At 48.3% G+C, this 13,848-nt stretch overlaps 1 protein-coding gene across 3 annotated transcripts in view; it reads right to left on the bottom strand.

Annotated features, from left to right (window-relative positions):
• The window catches only part of EFR3B (EFR3 homolog B), a 77,668-nt gene that overhangs the window by 37,899 nt on the left and 25,921 nt on the right, over positions 1 to 13,848 (bottom strand). For all 3 annotated transcript variants that reach the window (XM_054568971.1, XM_054568965.1, XM_054568959.1), the window contains exons 2-3: positions 9,930 to 10,006; positions 8,870 to 8,997 (exon numbers count right to left, since the gene is read on the bottom strand). In XM_054568971.1, the coding sequence (XP_054424946.1) occupies positions 8,870 to 8,997; positions 9,930 to 10,006 (205 nt within the window). The remainder of the gene's footprint in view (positions 1 to 8,869; positions 8,998 to 9,929; positions 10,007 to 13,848) is intronic.

Here is a 13,848-nt window from a genome sequence, read left to right on the forward strand (position 1 = left end):
GGTTCAAGTCCCAATTAGGGCACTTTTAACCCGAAAGTTGCCAGATCGATCCCCAGATAGGGTGCGTATAAGAGGCAACCAATTGATGGTTTCTCTCTCTCCCTCCCTTCCCTGCTCTCTAAAATCAATAAGCATATCCAAAAAGCCCCAAAACCCCACAAAAACCCAAAACCATTCTTTATTATCTCAAGTAAATCCTAATAACTTCTATATCCTTTAATCACAATTCTACTTTTAGGAGCAGCAAGAAAGAGGGCTGAACCTTCTCCTACCTGCCAGCCCTTCAACCACTCGAAAACAACAATCTCATTTTTCTTGTTCTTCCCTTCTCCCTGTTAAAAATACCCAATCCTTCTCAAACCAGCCTCCACGGGACAACCCCCAATTATGTTGGTGGTCATTGTCTTCTTCAGTCTCTCTTAAATCCCAGGAGGAATGCCAAGAATCAAATGCCTACTGAGAATTAGGAGCACACGTTGAAGCTCACCCCAGTGTTTGTTCCATATTAGTGGCAAAATGGGCACATGGTCAGTCAGGTAAATGGTGACAAACACTTCCCCCACTTACAAACCACTTGCATTCTAAAGGAAGCAAGGTGGACATTCATTTTTTTTTTTAAGTCTATCTTTTAACTTCTAATGAAGAGGCTTTGCACATATGTCAAAAATTATTTTGGTTTAAATCTTTATGGTTTTCTTTAAGAAGTCAGGTTTCAGAGACAGAATGCCAGATGTCACCTCTGGAGTCCCTTTCCCCTCCTTTCTGTAGTGATTTAGAATTTTAGCTGAGTTTGTGGCTGCTCACTAGGAACATTTCCCAGCTTCTCTTGCTGCTAGGTGAGGCCACATGACTAAAATGTTGCCCGTAAAGTGAGGGGAAGTGAGGTGGGCAATGTCAGCATCACTTGCTTAAAAGACAGGATTGTCCTCTGTGTCCTCTCTGTCCCTCATCCTACCAGCTGTGAAGTGGCAACAGCTGGACACCCAGAGATGAAAGTCCCCGGATGACCTCATGGCGCAGAGCCCACAGACCCAGGCTAGACTGTGACAGGAGAAGAAACCACTTCCATGTTGCCAGAGCCACTGTATTTTTGAGTCTCTTTGTGCCCTAAGTAACTCGAGTATCTGAATCAGGTTTAGGAGTGATTTAGAAACTGGGTGGCACAAACAAACATGAGTCCTGAGCAAACTGAAGGAAACCAAGTGACTGACTTCATAGGAAGAGAAGTAAGAGTTGAAACGACTCTATCCTGCCAGCGGGGAGAGCTTCCCAAGCCTTCACAACCCAGAGTGTGGGCTTAGGTGCCCATCACTGGGGGTGAGTGCTCTACCTGTAGAGCCGAACCATGTGGAAAAGAAAAATACTCTCCCGTACAAAGAAAATGCAGGGGAGGCCAAGTGAACGGAGAACTCCCAAACCTCACTGAGGTGCTCAGGGACCGGTTAATACCCCTAAGTCAAAAGCAAGTAGCAAAAGACCCCTCTTAACGGTTATGGTAGAGTGCCCACCATGGGCGTTAAGGTGTTAAAGCTGCCTGTCACTCTAAAGTCAGGTCCAGGTGCTGTATGTATAATAAGGGATGGATTCAAAGATTTGTTCTTTATGTTGCGATCCAAATCATATCAATCTTTGAACGTTAGGCAAACATTGAAAAATCAGCTAATCTGTCTTCTTTAAAAAATTTTTTAAATTAATTTTAGAGAGAGGGGAAGGGAGGGAGAAAGAGAGGGAGACAAACATCAATATGAGAGAGAAATATCGATTGGTTGCCTCTTGCATGTGCCCTGACTGGGGACCAAACCTGCAACCCAGGCATGTGCCCTGACCAGGAATCAAACTGGCAACCTTTTGGTCTGCAGGACAATATCCAACAAACTGAGCCATACCAGCCAGGGCTGTCTTCTTTTTTATTTCTTTTCTTTTTTATTTTTTTGATGAATTGACTTTTTAAATTAAATTTTTTTTTTAATTTAAGTATAGTTGATATACAATCTTATATTGGTTATATTAGTTTCAGGTGTACAATATAGTGATTTGACATTTTTATATTTTACAATGTGATTGATCACCCAACTAATTCTAGTAATCATCTGTCACTATGTAAAGTTATCACAATATTATTGACTATATTTTCCTTCCCCTTTTTACCCATACCCCCAACCCCCTCCCTCTTCTGGTAACCATCCTTTGGTCTCCATTTCTATGAGTCTGTTTTCATTTTGTTCATTTGTTTTGTTTTTTGTTTTTAGATTCCACATATAAATGAAACCATATGGTAATTATCTTTCTATGTCTGTCTTATTTCACTTAGCATATAGTAGAATATCCTCTATATCCATTCATGTTGTCACAAATGGCAAGATCTCATTTTTTATTACTGCATAATATTCCTGTGTGTGTGTGTGTGTGTGTGTGTGTGTGTGTGTGTGTGTGAGAGAGAGAGAGAGAGAGAGAGAGAGATTGAGAGAGAGAGATCATATCTTTATCCACTCATCTATCAATGGACAACTAGATTGCTCCTATATATTGGCTATTGTAAATAATGCTGCAATGGACAAAAAGGGGTGCATATATCTCTTTGAATTCTTTGGATAAATTCTCAGTAGAGGAATTTCTGGGTCATATGGTATATCCACTTTTAATTTTTTGAAGTATCTTCATACTGTTTTCTATAGGGGCTGCACCAATTTGCAGTCCCACCAACAGTTCATGAGGGTTCCCTTTTCTCCACATCTTCACCAACATGTTATTTGCTGACATTTTGATAATAGCCATTCTGACTGTTGTGAGGTGGTATCTCATTGTGGTTTTGATTTGCCTTTTTCCCAATGACTAGTGATGTTGAGAATCTTTTCATGTGTCTGTTGGCCATCTATATGTCTTCTTTGGAGAAATGTCTTTTCATGTCCTCTGCCCACTCTTTTGATCAAATTGTTTATTTTTTTCACTAAGTTAGTTGCATGAGTTTCTTTTATATTTTAGATACCAATCCCTTAACAGAATGTACCATTTGCAAATATAGTCTTCCATTCAGTAGGTTGCTGTTTGGCTTTGTTGAAGGTTTCCTTTGCTGCACAGGTTTTTAGTTTGATATAGTCCCATTTGTTTATTTTTCCTTTTGTTTCCCTTGCTCGAGGGGATATTAACAAAAAGATATTTCTTAGGCTGATGTCAGATCGTTTACTTCCTAGTTTTCTTCTGGGAGTTTTATGGCTTTAGCGCTTACAATGAAGTCTTTAAGCCATTTTGAGTTTATTTTTGTATACGGGGCAAGAGAGTGGTCCAGTTTTCTTTTATTGCAGGTATCTGTCCAGTTTTCCCAACACCATTACTCCATTGTTAAAGAGAACTTCATTACTCCAGTGTATTGTTTTACCTACTTTATCATAGATTAGTTGACCATATAAGCAAGGGTTTATTTCTGAGTTGTCTTCTAGTCCATTGATCTATGTGTCTAGTTTTGTGCCAATACCATACTGTTTTGATTATTATAGCTTTATAGTATAGTTTGAGATCAGGGAATATGATACTTCCAACTTCGTTCTTCTTTATCAAGATTGCTTTGACTATCCAGGGTCTTCTGTGGTTCCATATAAATTTTAGGATTATTTGTTCTAGTTTTGAGAAGAATGACATTGGTATTTTGGTAGGAGTTGCATTGACCACAACACAAGACTCCACAATAACTCAATTTCACTTATTTTGTGTCAAAACTGTCTTGCACATGAGTCAACTTTGTAAATCTAAGCATATAAAGTAACAGTCATGGAATCTTGTAAGTTATTTTTTTTTTTTTAATTTTAAGACATCAGAAACCATCTCTTAGGCACCCTTGAGCTAACGTTTACCCAGAGCAACCATAAGAAACACAGCCTCTCTGCTCTGAAATTTTCCTGCCCACTCTTATAAAATGTTTATTTCCTTAATCTATGTGAACTTTCAACAATTATTAAATTATTATTTAATATTATTAGACTAAAGTATTGTTCATTATTATGAAATTGTGATCTCTGGGCATATTCACAAATGGATCAGAATGTCTTTTAAATACACAGGCAGCACTGGGTCTTTGAGATGCTTCAGTGAACAAAGTCACCATTCCTCCCTGCTCCAGGGGCTGGCCATTCCTGGCTCACTATAGCCTTGCCCTTCTTGCTATAGCCTTGACCTTCAGAGGCCAGCATAGTCACAGTCCAGGAAACCTGCTGTGCCTTGTGCATCCAGTCCCAGCATGTTGCAGGTCCACCGTGCAGGCCAGTGAAGCAGGCTGAGTCTTGCAGGCCTGGGGCCCTTCCAAAGGGGACTGACTTTCCCTGCAGACAAACCTGGACACATTCTGGTACCAAACGCAGCAGGTGGGAAATGGGGGCAGGCAGCATGGAATTTGCTTCACCGATGAATCATCCCAGTCCCCTTCTGTAGGAAGGCTTCACCATTATTTCATAGAGTTTACATGAAGGAAAGGAAGGGGTGGGGTGGGGTTTGGCAAGAGAATAAACTAGAAGGCCCCTCAAACCCCAGAGCTTAGATTGTTGCTTTTCCTTTTTCCTGAAAAAAATTCCCAGAAAAATCCTGATAAGAAAAACCCATCCTTTGCTAGGAAAAAAAAAAAAAATTGGCTACTGACCAGGAGTGGAAATGTTGAGGGAAAGTCAAAATTGTGGTAGAAGTGAAATTGAAAAGTAAAGATTAAGGCCTAGTCCTTTGAACACACTATCTTTCATTTTCCATCTTTGATTCCAATACTAAGGATGGAAGGATTATAATTATGAACTTGAACTTTTCAAACTATCTTCGATTAGAAGAAGTCAATGGAGCCTCAGAACTCCCTAGTGCAGTGCTCACCGCCTCCATCTTTCCTTACCACACAGCCTTCCAGGGTATGTCCTACAGTCTCAATGGAAGCAGAGCACAGGCTTCTCAGGGTGGTGCCCGCTCAAGAGGACTGGGCTCAGACAGGCTGGTCTTAGTGGAGATCTGGCCGGGGCTTGGGTCCTGGAAGACGTCCAGTGTAGCAATGGTACTGGGAAACCGAACTGGCCTGACTGGGTACTTAGAGCAGAATGGAACAGGAAGGAGTTGGTGAGAACTAGCTCATTTCAGGGACCCAAGGGACAAGGCAAGAACAGTTACAAACCACAGCAGCAGGTGACAATCAAGGGTCCCAGATATGCTGGCAGGGCTTCCCAGCAGGTGAGGAGGGTGGGACCCAAAGAAGCTGGGATGGACTGGGGTTTATGGGCAGCAACCAAGCTCTGGAGAGGACACCTGGCAGATTGTAACAACAGGAACTGGGGGTCAGGGGCCAAGGGTCAAGGGTCAAGGCAGAAGGTGAGTTATAACAACTGAGGGAAACGCATCAAGACTCTGGTGTGTAGGAAGAAGGCAAGAAGTACCTTTAGGAACGCCGCAATAGGTAGCTGGCTCTGTTTGAACACACTGTGCTCGGTAAGGAAGGGCCCCAGGAGCCAGGGTGGCCTCTCAGAAAGGAGAAGCAGACAAACAAAATCTGGGAAGCAGCCTTCGTTGCAGAGGAAAGACAGACCCAGGGCTGGAGATGAGGACCAGCAGGCAGAGGAGAAGGGGTGGCTTTAGCAAGGCCAGTCATTGCCCAAGAATCGCTCAAAGAGCAGTGGCCTTGGCAAGAAACTTCTGGGCCACTTGAATGTGTTTGGTCAGCCCCACTCCTGGACAGAACCTTCTTGGTTTTAGGGGCCCCGATTGAGTGGTTGGCCTCAGCCAGTGAAGAGAAGGGTGAACCTCCTTGCCTGATAGGAATCTGCGGTATCACTGAAGGGTCAACCCTGTCCTACAACCAGGTGCTAGGTCCTTCTGGGGAATGTGTCTCTCTCAGGAGCCCTACCAGGTCAGCCCTGGGGCCAGGCTCCTGGGGGGCAGCCCATTCCTGCCGGCACAGGCACCTCCACCCTCCAGGGCTCCAGGCACTGTGGGACCTGGCAGAATGTAATATGGTGTTTGTACACGGCCAATGCTCTGCAGTCATTGTCACCTGTCCCTGAGTCTCATGCAGCACTGCCATTACCTGCCTTCCTCTCCTGTTTCTAGGGGTGTGCACTGGATGGGAGACATACAAAGAGGAAGGAGAAAAACATGAAGAATTTTTGCTTTTTCCTGCGGTTCTTATTCACTGCCTGTCACAGTCCATGCTGATGAAAAATACCTTGAAGTTCACTCTTTACGCCCCCTCTGCCCACACCTATTATCACCCCTGATGCTCAACACGCAAGGACAGAGCTCACGCACAAGTGGAACGGGGCGATGCTTCAGGAAGGCCGTGGGGCGGAGGAGGGCGGCTTTGCCACCAGGCCCCGCATCCAAGCATCCTATCCATGTGGTCAAACCGTAAATACAGACACCTGCACGATGGCAAGGAGACACAGGCCCTCAGACTTTCTGTGTGCAGAATGTCTGCTCTTCCGAACCACCAGTGACAAGGAAGGTAGCGGTAACGGGTGAGGTGCTGGGTGGGGGGAGGCGGGGGTGGTGGTGAGGAGAGACCTTGGCTCTAACAGATCTTTCTTCTCTAAATGTTTATGAAAAGAGCCCCCAGTGAGGCTTCCAAGGCTTTAAACACTTAGATGCTGTAATGGCTATTTTTAACAGAACAATGCCAATTTTGAATTGCAGCTCTGAGGGCAGTGGAATAGTGCTAAGTGGCTCTGCTGGTCACAGAGTGTTTTTACTGAGAGGGCAGGCAAAATTAGTATTAAATGTTTAATGCTATTGCTCACAGATTGGCCGTGGGTTCAATCTAGCATAAAGTCATTTTCACGTGCGTGAACCTGCCTTGTTATATGTCAAGGCGATTTATATAATCGGCATGCACGCTATATTCATGTCCTTTTTCTTGAGAGCCTGACCTAATTTTATTATTAAAATGATCATGGAAAGGAATAGTTTTTGGTCTTGCTCTTATGCCAGTGGTAGCTTGATCTCGGATTTGCTGGTGGATCCCGCTGAGGTGCGGACCGCCATGTGCTGTCAGCGCAAGGCAAGTCTTTTCATCCCTGTTCTCTCTGCACCTTCCTCACCGGGAGGAAGTGGTCTTGGAGGGAGGTGGAGCTGTTGGGCCATGGTGGGACCACGGAGGAGGTCAAGGGGACAGAGCAGAGAGCCAAGGGCAATGACAGCCAGTCCATCTGCAGTTGGTCCAGAGCAGGTGAGGCCGGCGTGGCGGGCATGGCTGGGTGGAATCGTGAGTTAGGGGAAGGTCAGGGAAGACTCTAGAAGGCAAGCTGAGGAGCTTGGATTTTATTCTGAAGGAGCTGGGAAAGCTAGCTTTGGATCTGTGTTTTGAGGGTCATAGCTAGCAGTGTTAATGGAAGGGCCAGAACAGAAGAGGTGGGGAACAGGGAGACATTTCCAAGGTGACTGACGTAATCAGGACTAAAGGAGAGTAAGAGTCTGCCCCAGGAGAAAGGTAGGATGGGTATAAATGGCAACATAGAGACAGACTCAGATAGCGAGCAGGCGGACAGCTGTCAGGGTGCAGGAGCCGGTGAGGGGGTGGAGGGATTGAGCAAAAATTTTTAAAAAGAGAGAAACCTCATAGACAACAGTGTGGTGACTGCGGGGGGCTGGAGGGGGCTGGAGGGGGGAGGGGGAGGGTATGGGGGGGGATAAATGGCAATGGATGGAGACTTGATTGGGAGTGGTGAGCACGCAGTGCAGTGTACAGAGGGTGTGTTGTAGCGTTGTGCACTTGAAACATGCAAAACTTTATTAACCAGTGTTACCCAAAAAAGCTCAACAAAAAAGGCTTTGGGGAGGATAGAGGCAACAGGCCTTAGGAACAACTGCCCTAAATCTCCCCTTCCTTCCTCTCCGCCCCCTGCCCCAGGGCAATACCACCAGGGACCAGGGAGGATTCTTTTCACACCCAGCCCTGTGTGGAGCTGTGGGGCGATGGTGCGGCAGCAAACACCCTATGTCCCCCAGGTCAGCTCGTTCACTGGAGAAGGAACGCATGCTCAGCAGAGAACGTTGAGGAAACATACCCAAAAGGTAAACAGGAAAAACAGAATCAATAAACCCCAGACACTCTGCTCACAAAATGAAGACTCTTAACATTTATGGTATACTTGTCTTTACTCTATTTTCTAGGCATTGAGATTTGGTGTTTTTTTTTAAAGATTTTATTTATTTACTTTTAGAGAGAGGAAAGCGAGGGAGAAAGACAGGAAGAGAAACATCGATGTGCAAGAGAAATATTGATCAGTTACCTATCGCAGGCTCCCAGCTGGGGACCTGGCCCACAACCCAGGCATGTGCCCTGACTAGGCATTGAACCAGTGAACTTTTGGTTCGCAGGCCAGCTTTCAATCCACTGAGCCACATCAGCCAGGGCAAGAGTTCTCTTCTAAACATAGCAAGTACTTCTCAAAAGATTGATAAATATTTCACCTAAGAGTATCTTTAATGGACAAATTACCCCTAATCTTGCCTTCTCACTAGAATGCAGACAGATCTTCCTTGCTTTGCAAGACAGTGAGTTGAATGAGGCAGGATGGGTCTGATGAGAACAATGGCACATTCTGCGTTAGACTGGCTTTTTGAAGCGCCAGACTGTGTGGAGGGCTTCTAGATGGAGACTCAGGGGTAAATGGATGCTGAATGGGATGCTCCTAGGAGGCCAACACCCGCTTCTTCCCAAACCTTGGCAATAGCATCGACTCTTATCCACCTTAGGAAGAGCTCGTGGCACCCGCCTCTCAGTCCCAGGTCTCATTCTCTCAGCCCATTCAGTCATCCAGTCTACTCTCATTTTCATATAAGAACCCTATATTTTACTCTAAAAATGTAACATAGCTTCTGAAAATACTCTTTTTCATTTTCCCATACTACTTACCCATATCGATGACGACCCACATCACGGATGAGCCTCTCGGACAGGTAGGCGCCGATCCGATCTAGCTTTTCCGGAGCTGAGAGGGCATAGAAGGTCAGCTTCTCCATGTTGGTCTTCACCAGGCCATCCTGTAAAAGACAGACATTCCTGCTCTCTGTGGGCCTCTTCTAGCCAGAAGGGTTCCAGTCTCAAAGTAAATACTAATTCAGTTCAATCAACATTTAGCAGAGTGCCCTTATGTATGTGACAGACAACATGCAGACTTCAGGGATACAGAGATGATTAAAGCATAGTTCTTGCCCTCCTTGAACTCACAACATAGCCCAAAGTGTGTTAGCTATACCTGAAACTAGTAAGTGATATAAATGTATATATAGGCATGTATGTGTGTATATATATGTACCTATATGGGTGTACATAAATGTGTGTATGGGGGGGGGTGTATGAAGGCTTCATTGAAAAGCAACGCAGAAGTAAAAGGTGTTGGATATTCCGCCCCTAGAAATGAACAGAGAGAAGGCAGCTCTGTAACTCAGGGAATTCTCCAGAGGGTGCTGGAATGTGAACCCCACCCCTGCACTGCCCATCACGAAGAGGACGTTAATTCCCAGAGAGCAAGTCAAGTACGTCAGATCCTGACATTCCTGAAACCACGCATGTAAGGCAGCCTGATGGCGGGGCCAAGAAGCAGGTGCCCTGTGTGCACACCCAGACACCTGGCAGACACTTGGCAGACAACAGCGGGAGCTGGGAGAAGACACGGGCTCCTGAGCCAAACCCCAAGAAGGGAAGTGCTCACACTAAACGGCAGGAAATAGTACCATCTAGAGAGTTAGGAGCCCAAGGAACTATCACCCAGAGAGACAGGAGTGAGAGCGGTGTCTCCACCAGAACCAGCTTCCAGAGCCCCTGCAGATCCTGACTTCAGAGAGTCTCAGTCCCGCAGCGGCCTCCTGGGAGGGCCGGGGGAGGGCGGAGGCCTGCCCTCCCTGCTGCAGCCCTCGGAAAATGGGCTGAGATGGAGAGAATGAGCGCAATGGCGGCCGGGGACAGGACGCACCTCAGGATCCTCAGGGAAGATGTTGTCCACCAGCCTTTTGTACCTGGGGCGTAGGGCACCACAGCAGCCACACACACCTGGAACGGCAAGGAGAGAAACTCGTGAGCACAGCCCCCACGCCAGGCTGAGGTGACTGGGGAATCAGGCCAGGTGGCTTGTAAGGAACTGAGGCCACGCTGGAAACAGAGAGGTCCCTCCATTAGAGGTCAAGGGTCTCATCCTTGCCCAGCGTTGGCGTCTCCCTCCATTTCTCCATATTCCAAAACATTTGCCCTTCTAGCTTCATGCCTTTTGCTTGGGATCAGACACAGTGTCATGTGCAAGGACGATGCCCGCAGACCAGCAACTGTTCATGGTGCCAGGCAATGGAGGAGCATTTTGAGGGAGAGGCTTTGGGGTGGGAGCTGACCTATGGGTCAGGTATTGCCCCCACGTATTCCACTGTTATGCACGTGCGCGCGCACACACACATACACTATGAAACCGAGACAGGGCTATACAGCTGTTTCCTGCCGCTCGGGAATCCGCCCCCCGCCCCGGAACATGGGCACAGCTTGGTGAATGGTAGCTCCTCCTACGCTGCCCCCTCGTTTGCTCCCCACTTCTTTCATTCTCTGCTCCTCAATTTTCTCTACGGCTCTCTCTCCAGGGACCATTTCCATTATAGAATGTTATGGGGAACTATGATAAATTAACATTACCATTAATTATTAACATTTGAAAATGCATCTTTAAGGCAGCATGACCGTGGTGTTTGGAAACTGTGGTGTGGCCAGCAGGGCGGGGCCTCGGGCTGGCAGCCTGCGGTTCTCAGTGCCAGACGCCCCCAGCCACCAGGCTGTGGCCCAGCGAAAAATGGGATAGGTTTTCAGAAAGCTTTTGGTGCTGTGAAATGACTGTGTTAGGAAATCGATGACAATAAAACAAACCTTGGGAAGAGTCAAAGTGGACCATTTTAGGTCCCTCCATAAAACGTCTTCGATTGCGGAAGACAATCAAGTAGTCTGGGAGCCACTGCTCTTCTGTGACCCTCCTCCCCAGCGGGGACCTCCTCCAGTACAACCCAGAGCCCCTCACCGCACGCGGGGGGGCGGGGGGGCGGTGGGGAGTGGGCCCTGTCTGTGGAGGGGCGGACAGGAGAGCAGGGCAGGGCCTGGGAAAGTCTCCTCCCTAGACAACTGCCCCCCACTTCTGCCAATTAACACTGAATTCTGCTTGTACATTCTCTCTACTTAGAATGCAAATATGCCCTGGAAGGATCAGGCCCCTGGGCTATTCAGAAAAGAATCAAGTACTTCAGTGGGAATGGCTTTAATCACACAATGAGCTTCACACAGGGCGGAGAGCAGGGCTCTGGGAGTTGTGATTTGTGGGGAAGGTGGGGGCGGGGCGGGGGGCAGCGCCAGGAGGGGGAAGGACCAAGATTTGGGGTTTGGATTTGAGGGAACGGGCATGTCCTTGAGGAAGCCCAGGGGCACCCCGAGAGGGCAGGACATCAGACGGCTGATCTGTGACATCCCTCCCCATCACAGGGCTGGCCGTACGCCCCGGCCTCCTCCCTTGGGCCACGGTCGAGCCCGGGGAGGGCAGCTCTCCAGGTTCCGTCTTGCCGGGCTGGCCTGGCACCCCCTCACCTCCTGCCGGCCCCTGCCCAGGAGAAGGTGTTTGCTGGCTGGCACTGTGGTCTTTCTTGTGACAGGACAGCCCCTGAGGGCCACGTTTGCCCTCTTGGGCCCCAAAGCCCAGCAGTTTACCTGCCCTCCAGCCCGGGCAGCTCTCAGGGGGCCTCTGGCCCAGGTGTCCCAGCAACCTCCCCTCCGGTCCCAGGTCCCAGCGGCAGGAAGGCCGGCCCTTTGTGTGGAGGGAGTGAGCAAATGGAGACATGAAGAAGTTAGGACTTCAAATAACCGAGTCAGTCCCTTCCTGGGACCATTCTGGAGGGCCCAGGAGCTGAGCTGCACTGGACAGAGGCCGGGCTCACGGCTGTCGGGAACCCAGACTTGTCGGGGAAGCACAGGCCCATTTTGGGCGTTGGGAGGTGGGTGGGAACCTCCGTGCAGGGCCTGTGGGGGCTGGAGGGCTGTGGGGCACTTAGCACTGGGGTGGGGCGGGGCAGGAGCAACTTCCCAAATACACCTCTGGCTGTTACTTCCCCATCTTATCTGTTCCACTTTAGGTGATCATAGAATGAAAGTGCTTTTTTGGGATCTCAGCCAGAGGGCAGGAAGCTCAGAGCAGCACTCCACACTTCGCAGGTGGGTAATCGGAGTCTAACACAGGAGATAAAGGCCTCCTCTCTGAAAAGGCAAAGAGCTCGGTCAGGAGCCCCTGCCTCTGGGTGCCACAGCAGTTCAGGGGGCGATGAGAGCCCGCAGGCACCCCCAAGAAGCTTCCAACCAGAAGGTGAATTCAGGCCAAGGGAGGGATGTGTGTGTTGAGGGAACGCAAAGAATAGAAGATACTGAAAAGTCATTGAAAACAGTTCATTGTTACTAAATATTAAGGGATTCATGGTATATAGTCCTTTAATCTTGCTCTGATGGTATTTATGCTGAGAGAGAGAGAGAGAGACATCAATTTGTTGTTCCACTTATTCATGCATTCATTAGTTGATTCCTGTACGTGCCCTGATGGGGGATCGAACCCACAACCTTAGGGTATAGGGATGATGCTTAAATCAACTGAACTATCTGGCCAGGGCCTGATGGTATTTATTCCTAATGTCAGTACATAGAAAGAGGAGCTTTAATGTCAGTATATAGAGGAGCTTTAACTCACAGCCATGTGCCTGTTCAAAAAAAACAAAACAAAACAACCAAAAATAGTAACAACAACAAAACCTTTTAAATTCTGAATCCTTTTATTTCTGAGAGAGTGCGCCCCACCCTCTCTTACTCTCTGGGGATCACATCTGGCAGATCCAAAACGGGACAGCGCGAGTCAGTTTATGAAGGGTCCTCTTCTGTCACTGATATGTTTGTACCTGTTTTTAAGTTTGAGAGGGAAATGTGATATGGCTGACATAGCTGCTCTGGTTACTGAAAAAAATCGCATCAGTGGGGATCAGCAGGGTGTCCGATGGCGAGATTTCGGTGGCTCCCTCCAGCTTTAAAACTCGGATTATGGTTAGCGGTTCCCCAGCGGCTCTGCCCCTCCTGCCACCTCCCTACGGTTCGCCAGCCCAACCGCAGGGACCTCCTTGCACTTGGCCTTGCACTGAATATTCCCCATCTGGAATATTCTTTTCTGCGTCCTCCCAGCTCCCACACTGACCACGCTATGGACTCTGCCCAAATGTTGCCGAGCTGCAGAGAACTTCCCTGCCCACCATTCTCCTTTAATTTCCTATCCCTAGTCCATTCCTCTTCATGACACTCTTTATTGACCGACACACTTCTCGTGTGTCTACACTCTGTCTTCTCCACTAGAAGGTAAGTTTCTCGAGACCTGCAGGTGCTCGCAAGGCAGTTCTCCTAGGAGGGTCTCAGGGCGGCTCCCTCTGGAGAGCTGGTAGCTCCAGGTCCTGCATCCTGCCCCGCCCTCTTCAGGGCAGCCATCGTTTCAGGCGCTGGAGGCTGGGCTCCTGGGGTCAGGAAGGGGGCGGGGTGGCTTTGGGCAGTTGGGGAGCATGGGGTCCGAGTTCCTTCTGCCCTGCCCTGCTGCATGCCGGCCCCCGCTTTCTGTGCCCCAGGTTTGGCCTGCGGTTGCAGCCCTGAGGGCTCATCAGAATCACTCTTGCCTCCTTGAGGAGGGGCCCAAGGTATTCTGCTCTGATCCTGGTGCACAGCCTTTGCCGGCCCAGCGCGGGACAACCGATCTCCTAGTGGCTGGCAGCCTCCACAGGCTCTGGACCTCTCATCTGGTCCACCGGCAGCGCCTGTCTCCCCACGGCTCTCATCACTGCAGGGCTGTTTGTCTT

This window comes from Pteronotus mesoamericanus, unplaced genomic scaffold (assembly GCF_021234165.1).
Source record: "Pteronotus mesoamericanus isolate MK-2021 breed Mesoamerican mustached bat unplaced genomic scaffold, CSHL_Meso_final contig_101, whole genome shotgun sequence".
NCBI lineage: Eukaryota > Metazoa > Chordata > Mammalia > Chiroptera > Mormoopidae > Pteronotus > Pteronotus mesoamericanus.